This window comes from Chrysemys picta, chromosome 3 (assembly GCF_011386835.1).
Source record: "Chrysemys picta bellii isolate R12L10 chromosome 3, ASM1138683v2, whole genome shotgun sequence".
Lineage (NCBI taxonomy): Eukaryota > Metazoa > Chordata > Testudines > Emydidae > Chrysemys > Chrysemys picta.
In genome coordinates this window covers 49,881,854-49,900,201 of record NC_088793.1, presented here as the reverse complement: position 1 = coordinate 49,900,201, position 18,348 = coordinate 49,881,854, and the positions used below count along the sequence as shown (strand labels likewise).

General features: G+C 46.3%; 1 protein-coding gene across 10 annotated transcripts in view; it reads right to left on the bottom strand.

The window, feature by feature from the left end:
• The window catches only part of ZNF451 (zinc finger protein 451), an 86,815-nt gene that overhangs the window by 55,127 nt on the left and 13,340 nt on the right, over positions 1 to 18,348 (bottom strand). For all 10 annotated transcript variants that reach the window (XR_010599480.1, XM_065587892.1, XM_065587896.1 and 7 more), the window contains exon 4: positions 10,810 to 10,935. Coding sequence is in view for 9 of the 10 variants with exons in the window: in XM_065587892.1 (XP_065443964.1) it covers positions 10,810 to 10,935 (126 nt within the window). In the remaining variant the exon portion in view is untranslated. The remainder of the gene's footprint in view (positions 1 to 10,809; positions 10,936 to 18,348) is intronic.

Sequence of the window (18,348 nt, the reverse complement as noted above, 5' to 3'; positions counted from 1 at the left end):
TGTTCTCGGAGGAGCCTGAAAAGCTGCCTAGAGCACCTCTTGGACTCTGCTCAACATCTGCAGGGCTTCTCCATGGCTGTGGTAGGGGATAGAGGGATTCAAATCAAGATGTGCCAGGGAAACCCCAAGAGTTAGAGCCCCACTACTCCAGTGATTCCTTACCTCAGGAGAGGGAAATGAAGTTAATACCACACACACACACAAAAATACAAATTAAAGTTACAAAACAAGATGGATAGTAGAAACTGAACTGCTAACTTGTTCTACCCCTGCGAGACAGAAAATCTGATGACGTGAGCTGAAGAGTGGGTTTAGGTCTGGGGCCTCCATCAGTGGATCATCTCTGAATTCCACAGGTGGGTGGCATTACCCATAAGAGATGAATGAGGAGAGAAGTTGTGCAACAGAATAATATTTAAGATTAATATAATGCTGTTCATCCATAGCCCTCTCATTGCTTTACAAAGACAGATAAACATCACTATCCGCATTTTACAGATGACAAAATGGAGGCATAGACTTTAAGTGACTTCCAAATTCACACAAGTAACACAGACAGCTGCAGCGGCACAGGAGCCAGCAAACAGAACTGTAAACAGAGGAGCTTTTGCGAACAGGGGCTGCTAACAGGGAGTTTCGCAAGGGAGTTCTCCAGGTGAAGGAGGAGCAATACAGCACCCTTTTGGGGTAAGTGACTGTCTGTAGTGTGTGTTTGTTTGTGTTTGAGGGTTACTTGCTGTGTGCTGAGCTTGTGTTTGTCAGTCTGTTTGTTTGTTTTGGTTGTTTGAAGGACCGTGTGCTGTGGCTGGCAGTTGGAAGCTGTGAGCTTCAAAGGAAGGTTTGAAAGCTAGAAGCCTCTGGTAAGTGGCTGAGCCTTAATCAGTGGGCGGGGCTTTCATACAGGCCAGGGCTTTATAAAGCAGCGCACAAGCGACCAGGGAGCTTTTGCGAACAGGGGCTGCTAACAGGGAGTTTCGCAAGGGAGTTGGGAAGGGGGCGAGGGTCCCTTGCCAGTTCTATCTGTTTTCTCTTTATTCCCCTTAATACCTATAAGCCAACTACATTCAAAACTTCTTGCTTAAACAACCCTTTCAGCGGACAGGGGGCTGCAGACGGGAGTTTGACAGAGGGAGGCTTACGATGGTTAGGAAGACCCGCAACACCTGTGCCAGCACTGCTTCTGTCTCCTCCACCTGTGCCTGTAGCCAGACAGAGCGCCTGAGCATGGATGCTTCTACCCAGATCCTGGTGTGGTTTTGCAGAGACTGTAACTTGCAATTTCCACTTACTGATATCCAGGCTGGGGGGACCATCCAATGTGAGAGGCGCCTGCTGGTGGAATCTCTCAGGCAGCAGGTGGGAGAGCTACAGGAGGAGGTGGCTAGGTTGAGGAGCATCCGAATCCACGAGCAATTCCTCGACAGTGTCCATGTGGAGACAGCTGAGGTAGCTGTCCCAGTACACAGGACTGCTGATACACCACTGGTGGAGAAGGAGATGGCTCAGGGTGGACACTGGCAGCTGGTTACTTCTGGCAGCAGGCAGTGCTCCACCCCTGCTCCGAACCCTCCTGCCGTGGTAATAGGTAACCGTTATGCTCTTCTTGATACAGGAAAGAAGGAATCACTCCCTACAGTAAAGGAGGAGAAGCCTCGTACCCCTAAGGCTGGGAGGTCTGCTGCCACCACTGCGAATAGGAAACGTAGGGTAGTGGTGGTCGGAGACTCTCTGCTGAGGGGGACGGAGGCGCCCATCTGTCGCCCTGACACTTCATCTCGGGAGGTATGCTGCCTGCCGGGAGCCCGTATCTGAGACGTTACGGAGGCATTGTCGAGGATTATCCAGCCCTCTGACTACTACCCCATGCTACTCATCCATGTGGGCACAAACGATACTGCGCGGTGTGACACTGAGCGGATCAAGAGTGACTACAGGGCTCTGGGAGTACGGGTGAAGGAGTTTGGAGCGCAGGTGGTATTCTCTTCAATTCTTCCTGTCAAAGGTAGGGGCCCGGGCAGAGACAGATGCATCATGGAGGTGAATGCCTGGCTGCGAAGATGGTGTCGCCAGGAGGGCTTTGGCTTCCTAGACCACGGGATGCTATTCGAGGAAGGACTGCTAGGCAGAGATGGCGTTCACCTTTCGAGGAGAGGAAAGACCCTATTTGGACACAGACTGGCTAACCTAGTGAGGAGGGCTTTAAACTAGCTTTGACGGGGACAGGTGAGCAAAGCCCACAGGTAAGTGGGGAACATGGAGACCGGGGAGATGGGTCGGAAACTAGAGGGAGTGTGGGCTATATTGTCAGAGAGAAAGGAGGATCAGGACAAAACTGGGAGGAAAGATCAAACCAGTATCTTAGATGCCTATATACAAATGCGAGAAGTATGGGCAATAAGCAGGAAGAACTGGAAGTGCTAATAAATAAATACAACTATGACATTGTTGGCATCACTGAAACTTGGTGGGATGATACACATGATTGGAATGTTGGTGTGGATGGGTACAGCTTGCTCAGGAAGGATAGACAGGGGAAAAAGGGAGGTGGTGTTGCCTTATATATTAAAAATGTACACACTTGGACTGAGGTAGAAATGGACATAGGAGACGGAAGTGTTGAGAGTCTCTGGGTTAGGCTAAAAGGGGTAAAAAACAAGGGAGATGTCATGCTAGGAGTCTACTATAGGCCACCTAACCAGGTGGAAGAGGTGGATGAGGCTTTTTTTAAGCAACTAACAAAATCATCCAAAGCCCAAGATTTGGTGGTGATGGGGGACTTCAACTATCCGAATATATGTTGGGAAAATAACACAGCGGGGCACAGACTATCCAACAAATTCTTGGACTGCACTGGAGACAACTTTTTATTTCAAAAGGTTGAAAAAGCTACTAGGGGGGAAGCTGTTCTAGACTTGATTTTAACAAATAGGGAGGAACTCATTGAGAATTTGAAAGTAGAAGGCAGCCTGGGTGAAAGTGATCATGAAATCATAGAGTTTGCAATTCTAAGGAAGGGTAGAAGGGAGAACAGCAAAATAGAGACAATGAATTTCAGGAAGGCAGATTTTGGTAAGCTCAGAGAGCTGATAGGTAAGGTCCCATGGGAATCAAGACTGAGGGGAAAAACAACTGAGGAGAGTTGGCAGTTTTTCAAAGCGACACTATTAAGGGCCCAAAAGCAAGCTATTCCGCTGGTTAGAAAAGATAGAAAATGTGGCAAAAGACCGCCTTGGCTTAACCACGAGATCTTGCATGATCTAAAAAATAAAAAGGAGTCATATAAAAAATGGAAACTGGGACAGATTACAAAGGATGAATATAGGCAAACAACACAGGAATTCAGGGGCAAGATTAGAAAGGCAAAGGCACAAAATGAGCTCAAACTAGCTACGGGAATAAAGGGAAACAAGAAGACTTTTTATCAATACATTAGAAGCAAGAGGAAGACCAAAGACAGGGTAGGCCCACTGCTTAGTGAAGAGGGAGAAACAGTAACAGGAAACTTGGAAATGGCAGAGATGCTTAATGACTTCTTTGTTTCGGTCTTCACTGAGAAGTCTGAAGGAATGCCTAACATAGTGAATGCTAATGGGAAGGGGGTAGGTTTAGCAGATAAAATAAAAAAAGAACAAGTTAAAAATCACTTAGAAAAGTTAGATGCCTGCAAGTCACCAGGGCCTGATGAAATGCATCCTAGAATACTCAAGGAGCTAATAGAGGAGGTATCTGAGCCTCTAGCTATTATCTTTGGAAAATCATGGGAGACGGGAGAGATTCCAGAAGACTGGAAAAGGGCAAATATAGTGCCCATCTATAAAAAGGGAAATAAAAACAACCCAGGAAACTACAGACCAGTTAGTTTAACTTCTGTGCCAGGGAAGATAATGGAGCAAGTAATTAAGGAAATCATCTGCAAACACTTGGAAGGTGGTAAGGTGATAGGGAACAGCCAGCATGGATTTGTGAAGAACAAATCATGTCAAACCAATCTGATAGCTTTCTTTGATAGGATAACGAGCCTTGTGGATAAGGGTGAAGCTGTGGATGTGGTATACCTAGACTTTAGTAAGGCATTTGATACAGTCTCGCATGATATTCTTATCGATAAACTAGGCAAATACAATTTAGATGGGGCTACTATAAGGTGGGTGCATAACTGGCTGGATAACCGTACTCAGAGAGTTGTTATTAATGGTTCCCAATCCTGCTGGAAAGGCATAACGAGTGGGGTACCGCAGGGGTCTGTTTTGGGACCGGCGCTGTTCAATATCTTCATTAACGACTTAGATATTGGCATAGAAAGTACGCTTATTAAGTTTGCGGATGATACCAAACTGGGAGGGATTGCAACTGCTTTGGAGGACAGGGTCATAATTCAAAATGATCTGGACAAATTGGAGAAATGGGCTGAGGTAAACAGGATGAAGTTTAACAAAGACAAATGCAAAGTGCTCCACTTAGGAAGGAAAAATCAGTTTCACACATACAGAATGGGAAGAGACTCTCTAGGAAGGAGTACAGCAGAAAGGGATCTAGGGGTTATAGTGGACCACAAGCTAAATATGAGTCAACAGTGTGATGCTGTTGCAAAAAAAGCAAACATGATTCTGGGATGTATTAACAGGTGTGTTGTGAGCAAGACACGAGAAGTCATTCTTCCGTTCTACTCTGCTCTGGTTAGGCCTCAGCTGGAGTATTGTGTCCAGTTCTGGGCACCGCATTTTAAAAAAAGATGTGGAGAAATTGGAAAGGGTCCAGAGAAGAGCAACAAGAATGATTAAAGGTCTTGAGAACATGACCTATGAAGGAAGGCTGAAAGAATTGGGTTTGTTTAGTTTGGAAAAGAGAAGACTGAGAGGGGACATGATAGCAGTTTTCAGGTATTTAAAAGGGTGTCATAAGGAGGAGGGAGAAAACTTGTTCACCTTAGCCTCTAAGGATAGAACCAGAAGCAATGGGTTTAAACTGCAGCAAGGGAGGTCTAGGTTGGACATTAGGAAAAAGTTCCTAACTGTCAGGGTGGTTAAACACTGGAATAAATTGCCTAGGGAGGTTGTGGAATCTCCATCTCTGGAGATATTTAAGAGTAGGTTAGATAAATGTCTATCAGGGATGGTCTAGACAGTATTTGGTCCTGCCATGCGGGCAGGGGACTGGACTCGATGACCTCTCGAGGTCCCTTCCAGTCCTAGAATCTATGAATCTATGAGTTTGAGTGGGAGTTTGGGGGAAGACTAAGAGAGGCAGGCAGAGGAACAGACAGGCTAGTGAAGGGAGTGTGTGGTGGTCTGGCAGTGTTTTGGTGCTCATTGGGGGTTTGTTTTGCTGTGGGTGGTGGTGTTTCGGTTTGGTTGGTGTTTCCCAGACTTAAAGGATTTAGGTTGGAAGGCTATGACAGATACAGAGGCAGCAGTGGTAGTGACCCCAGCAGTGGAAGACACAATGAAGATGACTGGATGTGGAAGCTGTGGCATGAACCTGGAGGGGGTACCTGAAAAGAGTTTAGTCTGCATGAAGTGCCACCTGATAGAGCTGATGGAAGAAAAGATCCAAGGATTGGAGATGCAGGTGGAAACTCTGGTTGAGTTTAGAAGGGGGTTCGAGCAGATGATGGAGCAAAGACACGAGGAGGCTGAAGGGAAAAGCTCAGACTTGCAGATGGAAGCAGGACCAAAGAACTCTGAGGGGAGACTGCTGGGTGAGGAAAGTGGACAGTTGAGGCATGTGACTAAGAGAACCAGACAGATGAAAAGACGGGCTAGTAAAGGAGAAACAGAGCTCAGGAACAGGTTTCTGGAGTTGGAAAATGAAGAAGGGGCACAGCAGGTGGTCACTGAAGGTGAGAGAAGAGTAGCTAGTCCTACAGGAAGAGGGGAAGAGTCAGTGGAGATAACACTACCAAATATGAGCCCCAGGAGGATACAGGATGGGTTGCAGAGGATTGCAAGGGAAAATAGGAATCGAGAGGACTTGCAGCCAGAGGGAACAGGGGATAGACCGGAGAATCGCACCATCACCAGGAAAAGGCAGGTCTACGTGATTGGGGACTCCTTACTGAGAAGAATAGACAGGCCTGTAACCAGAGCTGATCCAGAGAACAGAAGGGTGTGCTGTCTTCCGGGTGCTAAGATACGGGATGTGGACCTGAGGCTGAAGAGGAGCCTAATGGGAGCGGGAAAGAATCCACTGATTGTCCTTCATGTGGGAACAAATGATATGGCTAGATTCTTGCTGGAACGTATCAAGGGAGACTATGCCAGGCTGGGGAAGACGCTTAAGGAAATCGAGGCTCAGGTGATCTTCAGTAGGATTCTGCCTGTTCCTAGAGAAGGGCAACAAAGGTGTGACAAGATGATGACGATCAACAGATGTCTCAGGCAGTGGTGCTATAAGGAGGGCTTTGGGATGTATGGCCACTGGGAGGCATTCATGGACAGAGGACTGTTCTCTCGGGATGGACTTCACCTGAGGAGGGAGGGAAATAGACTTCTAGGAAGGAGGCTGGCACAACTGATTAAGAGAGCTTTAAACTAGGAATTGGGGGGAGATGGTTGGGAGATGTCCAGGTAATCTCCACGCCGGATTTTAACATTGAGAGGGAAGAAAACAAAGTAAGAAAGGATACAGCTGTGGGTAGGGGAATGGACATAAGGAGGAAGGGTAGTGTAGATACCGGTCTAATAGGTGATACTGGTGGTAGAATGTCTGCGCCTAATAGGGTAAAGAATGTGAGTGAAGCCAAACAGCAAAAATTAAGATGGTTGTACACCAATGCCAGGAGCCTAGGTAACAAAATGGAGGAACTAGAGTTACTAGTGCAGGAAGTGAAACCAGATATTATAGGGATAACAGAAACATGGTGGAATAGTAGTCATGACTGGAGTACAGGTATTGAAGGGTATGTGCTATTTAGAAAAGACAGAAATAAAGGCAAAAGGTGGTGGAGTAGCATTGTATATCAATGATGAGGTAGACTGTAAAGAAATAAGAAGTGATGGAATGGATAAGAGAGTCTGTATGGGCAAAAATCACATTGGGGAAGAAAGCTACTAGTGCCTCCCCTGGGATAGTGCTTGGGGCGTGCTATAGACCACTGGGATCCGATTTGGATATGGATAGAGACCTCTTTAATCTTTTTAATGACGTAAATACTAATGGGAATTGTGTGATCATGGGAGACTTTAACTTCCCAGATATAGACTAGAGGACAAATGCTAGTAATAATAATAATAGGGCTCAGATTTTCCTGGAAGCAACAGCTGAGGGATTCCTTCACCAAGTAGATGCTGAACCAACAAGAGGGGATGCCATTTTAGATTTGGTTTTGGTGAGTAGTGAGGATCTCATAGAAGAAATGGTTATAGGGGATAACCTTGATTCGAACGATCATGAGCTAATTCAGTTAAAACCAAATGGAAGGATAAACAAAAATAGATCTGTGACTAGGGTTTTTAATTTCAAAAGGGCTAACTTTAAAAAATTAAGGAAATTAGTTAGGGAAGTGGATTGGACTGAACAACTTGTGGATCTAAAGGCAGGAGGAGGCCTGGAATTACTTCAAGTCAAAGTTGTAGAAACTAACAGAAGCCTGCATCCCAAGAAAGGAGAAAAAAAATCATAGGCAGGAATTGTAGACCAAGCTGGATAAGCAAGCATCTCAGAGAGGTGATTAAGAAAAAGCAGAAAGCTACAACGAGTGGAAAATAGAAGTGATCAGCAAGGAAAGCTACTTTATAGAGGTCAGAACATGTAGGGATAAAGTGAGAAAGGCCAAAAACCACGTAGAGTTGGACCTTGCAAAAGGAATTAATACCAATAGTAAAAGGTTCTATAGCCATATAAATAAGAAGAAAACCAAGAAAGAAAAAGTGGGACCGCTAAACACTGAGGATGGAGTGGAGATTAAGGATAATCCAGGCATGGCCCAATATCTAAACAAATATTTTGCCTCAGTCTTTAATGAGTCTAATGAAGAGCTTAGGGATAATGGTAGGATGACAAATAGGAACGAGGCTATGGAGGTAGATATTCCCACATCCGAGGTAGAAGCCAAACTCGAACAGCTTAATGGGACTAAATCGGGGGGCCTAGATAATCTTCATCCAAGAATATTAAAGGAACTGGCACATGAAATTGCAAGCCCATTAGCAAGAATTTTTAATGAATCTGTAAACTCAGGGTTGTACCATATGACTGGAAAATTGCTAACATAGTTCCTATTTTTAAGAAAGGGGAAAAAACGTAATCCGGGTAACTACAGGCCTGTTAGTTTGACATCTGTAGTATGCAAGGTCTTGGAAAAAAATTTGAAGGAGAAAGTAGTTAAGGACATTGAGGTCAATGATAATTGGGACAAAATACAACATGGGTTTACAAAAGGTAGATTGTGCCAAACCAACCTGATCACCTTCTTTGAGAAGGTAACAGATTTCTTAGACAAAGGAAATGCAGTGGATCTAATTTACCTCGATTTCAGTAAGGCATTTGATATGGTTCCACATGGGGAATTATTAGCTAAATTGGAAAAGATGGGGACCAATATGAAAATTGAAAGATGGATAAGGAACTGGTTAAAGGGGAGATTAAAACGGGTCATACTGAAAGGTCAACTGTCAGGCTGGAGGGAGGGTACTAGTGGAATTCCTCAGGGATCGGTTTTGGGATCAATCTTATTTAATCTTTTTATTACTGACCTTGGCACAAAAAGTGGTCATGTGCTAATAAAGTTTGTGGATGACACAAAGCTGGGAGTTATTGCCAATACAGAGAAGGACCGGGATATCACACAGGAAGATCTGGATGATCTTGTAAACTGGAGTAATAGTAATAGGATGAAATTTAATAGTGAAAAGTGCAAGGTCATGCATTTAGGGATTAATAACAAGAATTTTTGTTATAAACTGGGGATGCATCAGTTGGAACTAACAGAGGAGAAGGACCTCGGAGTATTGGTTGATCACAGGATGACTATGAGCTGCCAATGTGATATGGCTGTGAAAAAAGCTAATGCAGTCTTGGAATGCATCAGGCGAGGTATTTCCAGTAGAGATAAGGAGGTGTTAGTATCGTTATACAAGGCACTGGTAAGACCTCATCTGGAATACTGTGAGCAGTTCTCATCTCCCATGTTTAAGAAGGATGAATTCAAACTGGAACGGGTACAGAGAAGGACTACTAGGATGATCCGAGGAATGGAAAACCTGTCTTATGAAAGGAGACTCAAAGAACTTGGCTTGTTTAGCCTAACCAAAAGAAGGCTGAGGGGAGATATGATTGCTCTCTATAAATATATCAGAGGGATAAATACCGGGGGTGGGGAGGAGGAATTATTTAAACTCAGTACCAATGTGGACACAAGAACAAATGGATATAAACTGACCATCGGGAAGTTTAGACTTGAAATTAGATGAAGGTTTCGAACCATCAGAGGAGTGAAGTCCTGGAACAGCCTTCCAAGGGGAGCAGTGGGGGCAAAAGACATATCTGGCTTCAAGACTAAGCTTGATAAGTTTATGGAGGGGATGGTACGATGGGATAGCCTAATTTTGGCAATTAATTGATCTTTGACTATTAGCAGTAAATATGCCCAGTGGCTTGTGATGAGGTGTTAGATGGGGTAGGATCTGAGTTACTACAGAGAATTCTTTCCTGGGCGTCTAGCTGGTGAGTCTTACCCACATGCTCAGGGTTTAGCTGATCGTCATATTTGGGGTCGGGAAGGAATTTTCCTCCAGGGCAGATTGGCAGAGGCCCTGGGTTTTTTTCACCTTCCTCTGCAGCATGGGGCACAGGTCACTTGCTGGAGGATTCTCTGCACCTTGAAGTCTTTAAACCACGATTTGAGGACTTCAATAGCTCAGACACAAGTTAGGGGTTTGATACAGGAGTGGATGGGTGAGATTCTGTGGCCTGTGTTGTGCAGGAGGTCAGACTAGACGATCATAATGGTCCCTTCTGACCTTAAAGTCTACGATAGAAGTAGAATCCAGTCCTCCTGACCATATCTGACCATCTTAATTTTTCGCACATCTCTAATTATTATAATTCAATTACCTACAGGAGAAAGCTATTAATATGTTCAAACTAGATTAAAAAGAAAGAATGCATTATGGAAGGTAACACTCTAGAATTGTCCTCTTTAGAAATGTTTTAAAAAAAATAGTGAATAATGCATAAAGTCTGTTGAATCAGACAAATCCATGGCCTTTGATGTCTGCTTGAAACTGCAAATTTGGAAAAGTCTGTTCCAGTTTAATCATCAGAAAATATTGCCTGATACCAAGATTAATTCATTAATTGATAAAACATTAGCCTATATCCCCTAAAGACAACTTCATACAACTTGTAGTCCTTGGCAAAATCAATTTGGTAATGTAAAGTTAGGTCAAACCACCATTCAGTATTTTTCTTCTTCTGTCAAAACATTTTTGTGATGACAGTCTTTATCTCCATGCTCATTTATATCCAGATTTCTCTGCTGAGTATGCCAAAAGTGTGCGAAGTTGACAGTTGCGCATGAAGAACTGGACTGAGATTAATTACTCAATGGCCACCGAACAGCCAAGGACTTTGGATTCTACCAAGTTGTGCTGTACTTACCAATGACCTAAGAACAAAAGACTCCAGTTGCTAGTCTCCCAAATATACCAATCTCACAGACTGATCTATTTCCGAAGTAGGCCAAAGCCATGACAGTTTAAAATATACTTTTAAGTCTCTTTAAAATATTTAATAGATAAATATGGAACACACACTTGGGACTCAAACTGTGCAGCAAATGTCTCTATTAAAACAAAATATTCACTGTACCTTGAAAGCTTTGTTTTTCTCTTCTTTTTGTTGTTTCTCTACCTCCACGTGGCGTGCTAGGCGATCCAGGGTTGAAGCAACCCTTTCCTTCTGATAGTCAATGTGGTCTTTACGCTTTACATTTCTCTACAATTAAAAAGCAAACTGTTATTTTGTAATCTCCAGACAGTAAAAAGGTATAACAAGCGCAGTCACACGGAGGTGGTATCCAGGCACAAGGACATAATTCAGTGCGGATGCACCAATTTAAGTTTCTATGAGCTACCTTGTGACTGGTCTTATCAACTTAGGAGCACCTGTAATTTCTGTAAAAGAAAGAGTTTACCCCAAATTAGTATTGGTGATGCTTGCCCTCCCCTAAACTGGCCAGAGCACTGGAAAGGACAGTAGTTTCCAACCAGTGGCAATTTTAGCTTGAGAGCACTGTTGCCAATACCCCAGTAGAATGAAGTCAGCCAGAACCAGAAGTACAGATGTTATACAGTGAAGAGGCAACAGATTCTCTTGCTTCTCCTTAAGAGGTCAATTCCTTCATCTTTTTACTTCATTATACTGGTAAAAAAACTAACAACAAATCAGGAACTTGAAGTAAATGCTTCCCGTTTCAAGAAGGTGAAAATCATTCATAGAAGCAAGTAAGTACTTTTGCCTTCAGCTCGGCAATAAGAGGAATTGTAAGGGATTTTAGAGAGCTAGTTTAAACGTTACTTGTCCAAAAATAAGATAATATCTATATGTTTCATGGAGTGTTGTAATCATTTTGGTCCCAAGATTTCAGAGACACAAGGTGGATGAGGTAATATCTTTTTGTGGTTGGTCCAACACTCTCTGGACACCACCTACTAATAAAAACCTCAGAGAAGACTCCACACCACTATTCACAGAGGAATTTAAGGGTATCATCAAATCCTTCCCCAAACAACTTCAGGAGAAACTCTACAACGGGGTCTCAAACTCAAATGACCATAAGGGCCACATGAGGGCTAGTTCATTGGCCCGAGGGCCGCATCACTGACACACACATCCCTCGCTGCCCCCGGCCCTGCTCCCACTCCACCCCTTCCATGAGGCCCCGCCTCTTCCCACCCCTTCCCCCATTCCAACCCCTTTCCCTGAAGTCCCCACCCTAACTCCATCCCCTCCCTGCCCCCAGAGGGTGCATGAGGGGTGTGGCGGGGGCTCAGGGCAGGGAGTTGAGGTGCAGCAGGGGGTTGGGGTGCAGGCAGGGGGCTCAGGGTACAGAAGGGGTGTGAGATGCAGCAGGGGGCTCAGGGCAGGGAGTTGGGGTGCAGGAGGGGTGTGGGATATGGCAGGGGGCTCAGGGCAGGGGGTTGGGATGCAGGCAGCGGGCTCAGGGCAGTGAATTGAGGTGCAGAAGGGGTGTGGGGTGCAGCAGGGGGTTCAGGGCAGGGAGATGGGGGGCAGGGTGCAGGAGGGCTTCAGGCTCCGGGGTAGCAGTGGCGCACACTGGGACCGGAGCCAGGGCAGGCTGCCGGCCCCGGCCCCACTCCACTCCGGGAAGTAGCTAGAACCATGTACCTGCGGCCCCTGGAGGAGGGGGACGCAGGGCTCCGCACGCTGCTTGCCGCGCCTCCAGGTACCTCCCCTGAAACTCCCATTGGCCGCGGTTCCCCGTTCCCGGCCAATGGGAGCTGCGGGGGGGGGGGGGGAAGGGGGGGAGTGCCTGGAAGCCAGGGCAACACACGGATGGAACCCTCTGCTTCTCCCCCTCCCTCCCCCTCGGCCGCAAGGACATGATGCCAGCTGGCGCGGGGCTCGAGGGGGGCAATCCCACGGGTGTAGTTTGCCCACCCCTGGCCTGGAGGTAGGCCGGGGGGGGGGGCGGCGCGTGCCACAGGAAATAGCCCCGCAGGCCGCGTGTTTGAGACCTCTGCTCTACAACCTCACCCCCCTCCGCCCCCAATGAACCCGCCCCAAGGACCTTTCTACGTCCCAAGACACCCAAACAAGGGAACCCAGGAAGACCCACCATATCTGACCACAGCAGTCACACTGTAGGAATATCAGGACTCTCAGAAACCATCCTCAAACCACTCACCACACAAAAGGCCAATTTCCTCCAGGACACAACCAACTTCCTCCAGAAAAGCCGCAACATTAACAACCTCCTTCAAAAAACCATCCTTGCACCATGGACGTCACTTCCCTATACACCAATACCTCCCTCTGGGACAGCATTGCTGCCTGCCTCAAATACCTACAAGATAATGGACAACACTCCTATATCCACCCCAAACATCGCCATTTCATCCTCACCCATAACAACTTTACATTCAACAACAAACACTTTGTCTAAACCCTGGGAACAGCCATGGATACTAGAATGGCTCCCTGATGTGCCAGCCTCTTCATGGGCCACACTGAGGAAGAATTTCTGGAAATATGCACCACTAAACCAATGATATGACAGATACATCAATGAGATTTCCATCCTCTGGAGATGTTTCAGAGTAGCAGCCGTGTTAGTCTGTATCCGCAAAAAGAACAGGAGTACTTGTGGCACCTTAGAGACTAACAAATTTATTAGAGCATAAGCTTTCGTGGACTACAGCCCACTTCTTCGGATGTAGTCCACGAAAGCTTATGCTCTAATAAAGTTATCCTCTGGAGAGATGACCTAAACTCCCTCATATATTTCCACCACATCTTCAACAACCACCATCCATCCATCCAACTCTCTAGAGCACCCCCACACCAGCATCAACTTCCTGGACACTAAGTTCAGCTTCAACAATGGAACCCTACAGACTATATACAAGAATTCCACATGTAAGTGGGAGATTTGTTCCGCCATAGTAGGGGAATTTCTCTATTCGCACAGTACCCCAGCTGAATCGAGTGACCAAAAGATCTGAGTCTCTGCCCCAATTAACTTTATCCTCATACCCACCCACCCTGACTTTCCCTCTCAGCCCCTGTGTGAGTAGGACTCGCACCACACAGGAAGTGCTGAGCCCAGGAGTTCCTGGGTGTTTACCCCCGTCTCTCCATGGGCAACTCTGAGCAGGGACAAGGATGCCCCTACTCACTAGTTACCCTTTTAACCCATAATCAGTGTGTGACACATGGTCAGAAAGAGTTAAGCAACTTGCAGACTAATTGACCCAGATTCAACCTTTAAAGACATGTTAGGAAAGTATGTGAATAGTAATTAGGGCCATTCCATGTTAAATAGGTTAGAGCTTTAAAATGTAAACTTGCATTGTTAAAAATTTTTAAGAGAGACAGACTAACAAGATATAGATAAACATAGTAATTGTAGTAAAGGTTAACAATGTAACCAAACAGTTCCTGTCTAGAGCTGTATTCTGTTAATTCAAAGATCAAAAGGAAATATTAACATTTAGATGAAACTTGGGTGAAATAATGTTATTGTCTATATGTCTCTTTAAAATTTGTGGTAAACTGTCTATAAACTGCTTAATGGATAACTACCTTATGTTAATCCATGTAGTTAATTACCAGTGATGTTTAGGAAACAGGAGATTACTTCAAAAGCCTATTGTTCACCCAAGGACTCTGTGCTGCCCCTGAACTGTATAAAGGACTCTTGGAACCTGTTCCTTTCATCTCAAATCTGTTTATGCTTCATCAGGGGGAGCATGAGTTGCAAAACCGAGGTCTCCAACTTCATTTGGATCACTCTGGTATTGGACTAAACCTCTGGACTAACTACGGTTGCCAACCCTCCAGGATCGTCCTGGAGTGTCCAAGAATTAAAGACGAATCTTTAATTAAAGATTATGTCATGTGATGAAATCTCCAGGAATTTGTCTAACCAAAGTTGGCAACCCTAGGACTTAATTCTAAGACCTCTTTGCAACTCCAAAGCTCAGCATCGCTACTATGAAACTGATCTCAGAACTGTACTTATGTCTGTATGTTTAATGATTTTTTAACCAATATTCTCCCTCTTTTCTTCTTTAATACATTTTAATTTAATTAATAAAAATTGGCTGTAAGCATGTATTCGGGTAAAATGTGAAGTATTCATTAACCTGGGAGGTAGTGTGTCCAATCCCTTGGGATTGGTGGAACTTTTCATCTGATTAACAAGATTTTCAATAATCTCCATCATATTTGACTTGGCTGTCTGGGTGGGTGCCCAAAGCTGGGCTGCTTTGTTTTGGGAGCTGTGTAATCAGTAAAGTATTGTAGAAGTTGTTTGGTCGCTGGCTTAGTGAATTTAAGTATTAAAATAACCACCAGTTTTGAGGGATTGTCTGTCCCATTCTTTGCAGTTTGCCTTAATTGAGCATTCTCAGTATCCCTCCCGCCCCCCAGGACCCTGGTCACACACCGCAATTCACTTAAACATATATACACAATGTATTTACACCAAAAACCATCTCTCTGGGGATTAAAGAGCACGTCACAGCGTAAGCACTGCAAGGAAATGGCTTGGGTAAGATTCAATGCAGCAGTCTCTAAAATGCAATAGACTTTACATTAACAACAAATTTACAAGTCTGGTGTCCTCTTCCTGGACCTGGATGTGCTACTGTGACGCTGCTGGTGTGGCACTCACCCAGGATGGGTTTGGGCTCTGTGAAAGAACCTGTTCTCCACCTTCGGTTCTGGCCTCCAGTCAGGCCACATTCCCCTCTGGGTCTGGCACTTATGCCCTCTCAGCAGACTTTGGGAAAGGGCCTGTCTCCTCCTCCCCTACTACACAAGTACACACAAACCTGCTGCAAGAGCAAGAGACTCAACCAGTACTATCGCTCCAATGCTGCTTCATCTTCGGTTGCTGCTCTGGTTCCCCGGCTCTGGGCTGCTCCTCTGGCTGTTGTACCCTCCCTGGTTCTGCTCTGGGCTGCAGCTCTGGCTCCGGCCTGTTATGCTCTCCTTGGCTCTGCCTTACTCTGCCCTTGCAGCCCCAGCTCACACCGAGGACAGGCCCTGGGCTCTTGACTCCCTCATTGGCTTGCCTACCCTCTCCATCCAGCTGACTTGGAATGCTGGCCTCTCTCCACTGGTCCTGGGGACCTGTCAGTCTCAAGCTCCTGATTCCTCTTTGGCCCTTCTCCTTGCTCCTGGTATTGGGAGAGGTCCAACCAAAAAGCCCCGCTAAGTTTCAGTAAGGGGCCAAAAGCTCCCTTCTACATGGATCACCACACTTGCCCCCACAGATCCAGTAACCACCCCAGGCACACCAAGAAATTTGTTGTCTACAGCCAGGCACTCAGATATCACAGAATAGGCTCCACGCTGAAAGTCTGGGATATACATCTTGACATACTCAAAACCACCATCACCAAACAAGGGCACTCCACCAGAGGAGTGGACTGTATCATGGAATGGGCTACCCAGATACCCCAAGAGAACCTACTTCAATACAGAAAAAAAATCCCACCAACTGCAAACCACCAGTTGTCACCAATCACCCCACACTGGAACCTCTATAGGGTATCATCTAACAAATACAACCCCAACTTAGTGGGGTTCACATACTGAAGAAAAAAAACCTTCCCAACCCCCCTCTTCTGACTTTCAAACAACCTTGCCAAAGTCATCAGCAGAAGCAAGCTCCCCACAGACCAGAACATACCAACTCAAAGCAGCACCAGACCCTGTCAGACCAACAGATGCAAAACTTGCAGATGTATCTCCACCATTAGGATGATCAACACACCGCAAAACACACCTTTCAATATCCCTTGGCCCTACACATGCCTAGCACAACATGTGGTGTACCTTATCCAGGGCATCAAATGCCCGAACAACGATTATGTGAGTGAAACAAGACAATCACTATGCTCTGAAATTCACTCTCACAGAAAAATGATAAAAGACAAAAATACCCTGTCACCCACAAGCAAGCACTTTTCACACAAGGATCACTCTGTATCTGACCTCCGAGTCCTCATCACAAAAGGAAACCTGCACAACACGTTCAAAAGATGAGCTTGGGAGCTGAAATTCATAACTTTGTAGACACTAAAAGCCCTGGACTGAGTAGAGACACCATTTTGTTTCTCATTACGACAAGCCATAATCCACTAACTATCCTTTGTCATGTGACCGCAAAGGTGTTAATTGCACACTTCATCTTGAATAGTCTCTTGCAACCTATGTTAACTCCTTATGCTTAATTGTAGGTTCCACCTTGTATTTAGCTATAACACTCTGAGTACCTTTCCCAGACCTGAAGAAGAGTTCTCAAATGCTTGTCTTTCACCAGCAGAAGTTGGTCCAATAAAAGGTATTACCTCACCCACCAGGTCTAACCTACGATATTTTTTAGGCATAATTTGTCTGTGCATTTTGGGAATGCAGCACTGAAACATCTGTAGGAATAAAACTGAGGATAAAAAGTTATTCCCATTCAAAAAACCAAGCAGAAGAACATTTTACCCATTGCCCATAAACATTTTCCAAAAGTGTAATGTACTAAATTGTAAACTTAAGTGCTGAAACTGAAATGTATTAAAGTTTAAGGACAATTTAGCATTACAATCTGTTACAGTACAACCATTTTCCTTTCCCCTAGTAATATTTTTATTTACACAAATAATAAATTTGCATGTGCAAAGTCTTTTATGGATGTAGACTTCACAACATTTCATCCTCTTTACAGCATGTTACTTAAACGCCTTGCCTAAAATACATTCAAATGAGATTCACAGTATGTTACAGTTCTACAAAGTACTTCACCAAAATACGTCCATCTGAGCCAGAAGCTACAGTGTATTTAGAATTTTTGGAGCTGTTTCAGTTATTCATGCGGCTTGTGCTAATGGACTTGCCCTCCTGTCTCTCAAACATACCATCTACTCAGTTTCTACGGAGACGTAGATGAAGATTTCAGTAACTCAGGATATGTCTACACTACAACTGGTTGGGCGGCATAGTCACACAGGGCCGGCTTTAGCAAGAGCGGGGCCCGATTCCTGGGGGCGGGGCTTGCTGCAAGCCCCGCCCCCAGGACTCGAGCCGCGCCGCGGGGGGGGGGGGACCCGAGCCGCGCCGCGGGGGGGGGAGGGGACACGGGACGGGGGGACCCGAGCCGCGCCGCGGGAACGGGGGACAGGGGGACCCGAGCCCCGCCGCGGGGACGGGGGGGGGGACGGGGAGCCGAGCCCCGCCGCGGGGACGGGGGGGGGGAGGGGGAGCCGAGCCCCGCCGCGGGGACGGGGGGGGGGGAGGGAGGGGGAGCCGAGCCCCGCCGCGGGGACGGGGGGGGGGGGGAGGGAGGGGGAGCCGAGCCCCGCCGCGGGGACGGGGGGGGGGGGGGAGGGAGGGGGAGCCGAGCCCCGCCGCGGGGACGGGGGGGGGGGGGGGAGCCGAGCTGCGGGGACCGGGCCGGAGCCGAGCCGTGGGGACCGGGCTGGAGCCAAGCCAGGCCAGAGCCGCTGGGGCCTGCAGGAACGGGCCGCGCCTCCCCGGAGCCCTTCTCCCGCCCCCACCCCAGCTTACCTCGTGCTGCTGGCCCGCCCCTGCTTCGTCTCAGACTTCCCGCGAATCTCTGATTCGCGGGAAGCAGGGGAGGGGGCGGGGCGTGCAGGGGAGGGGAGG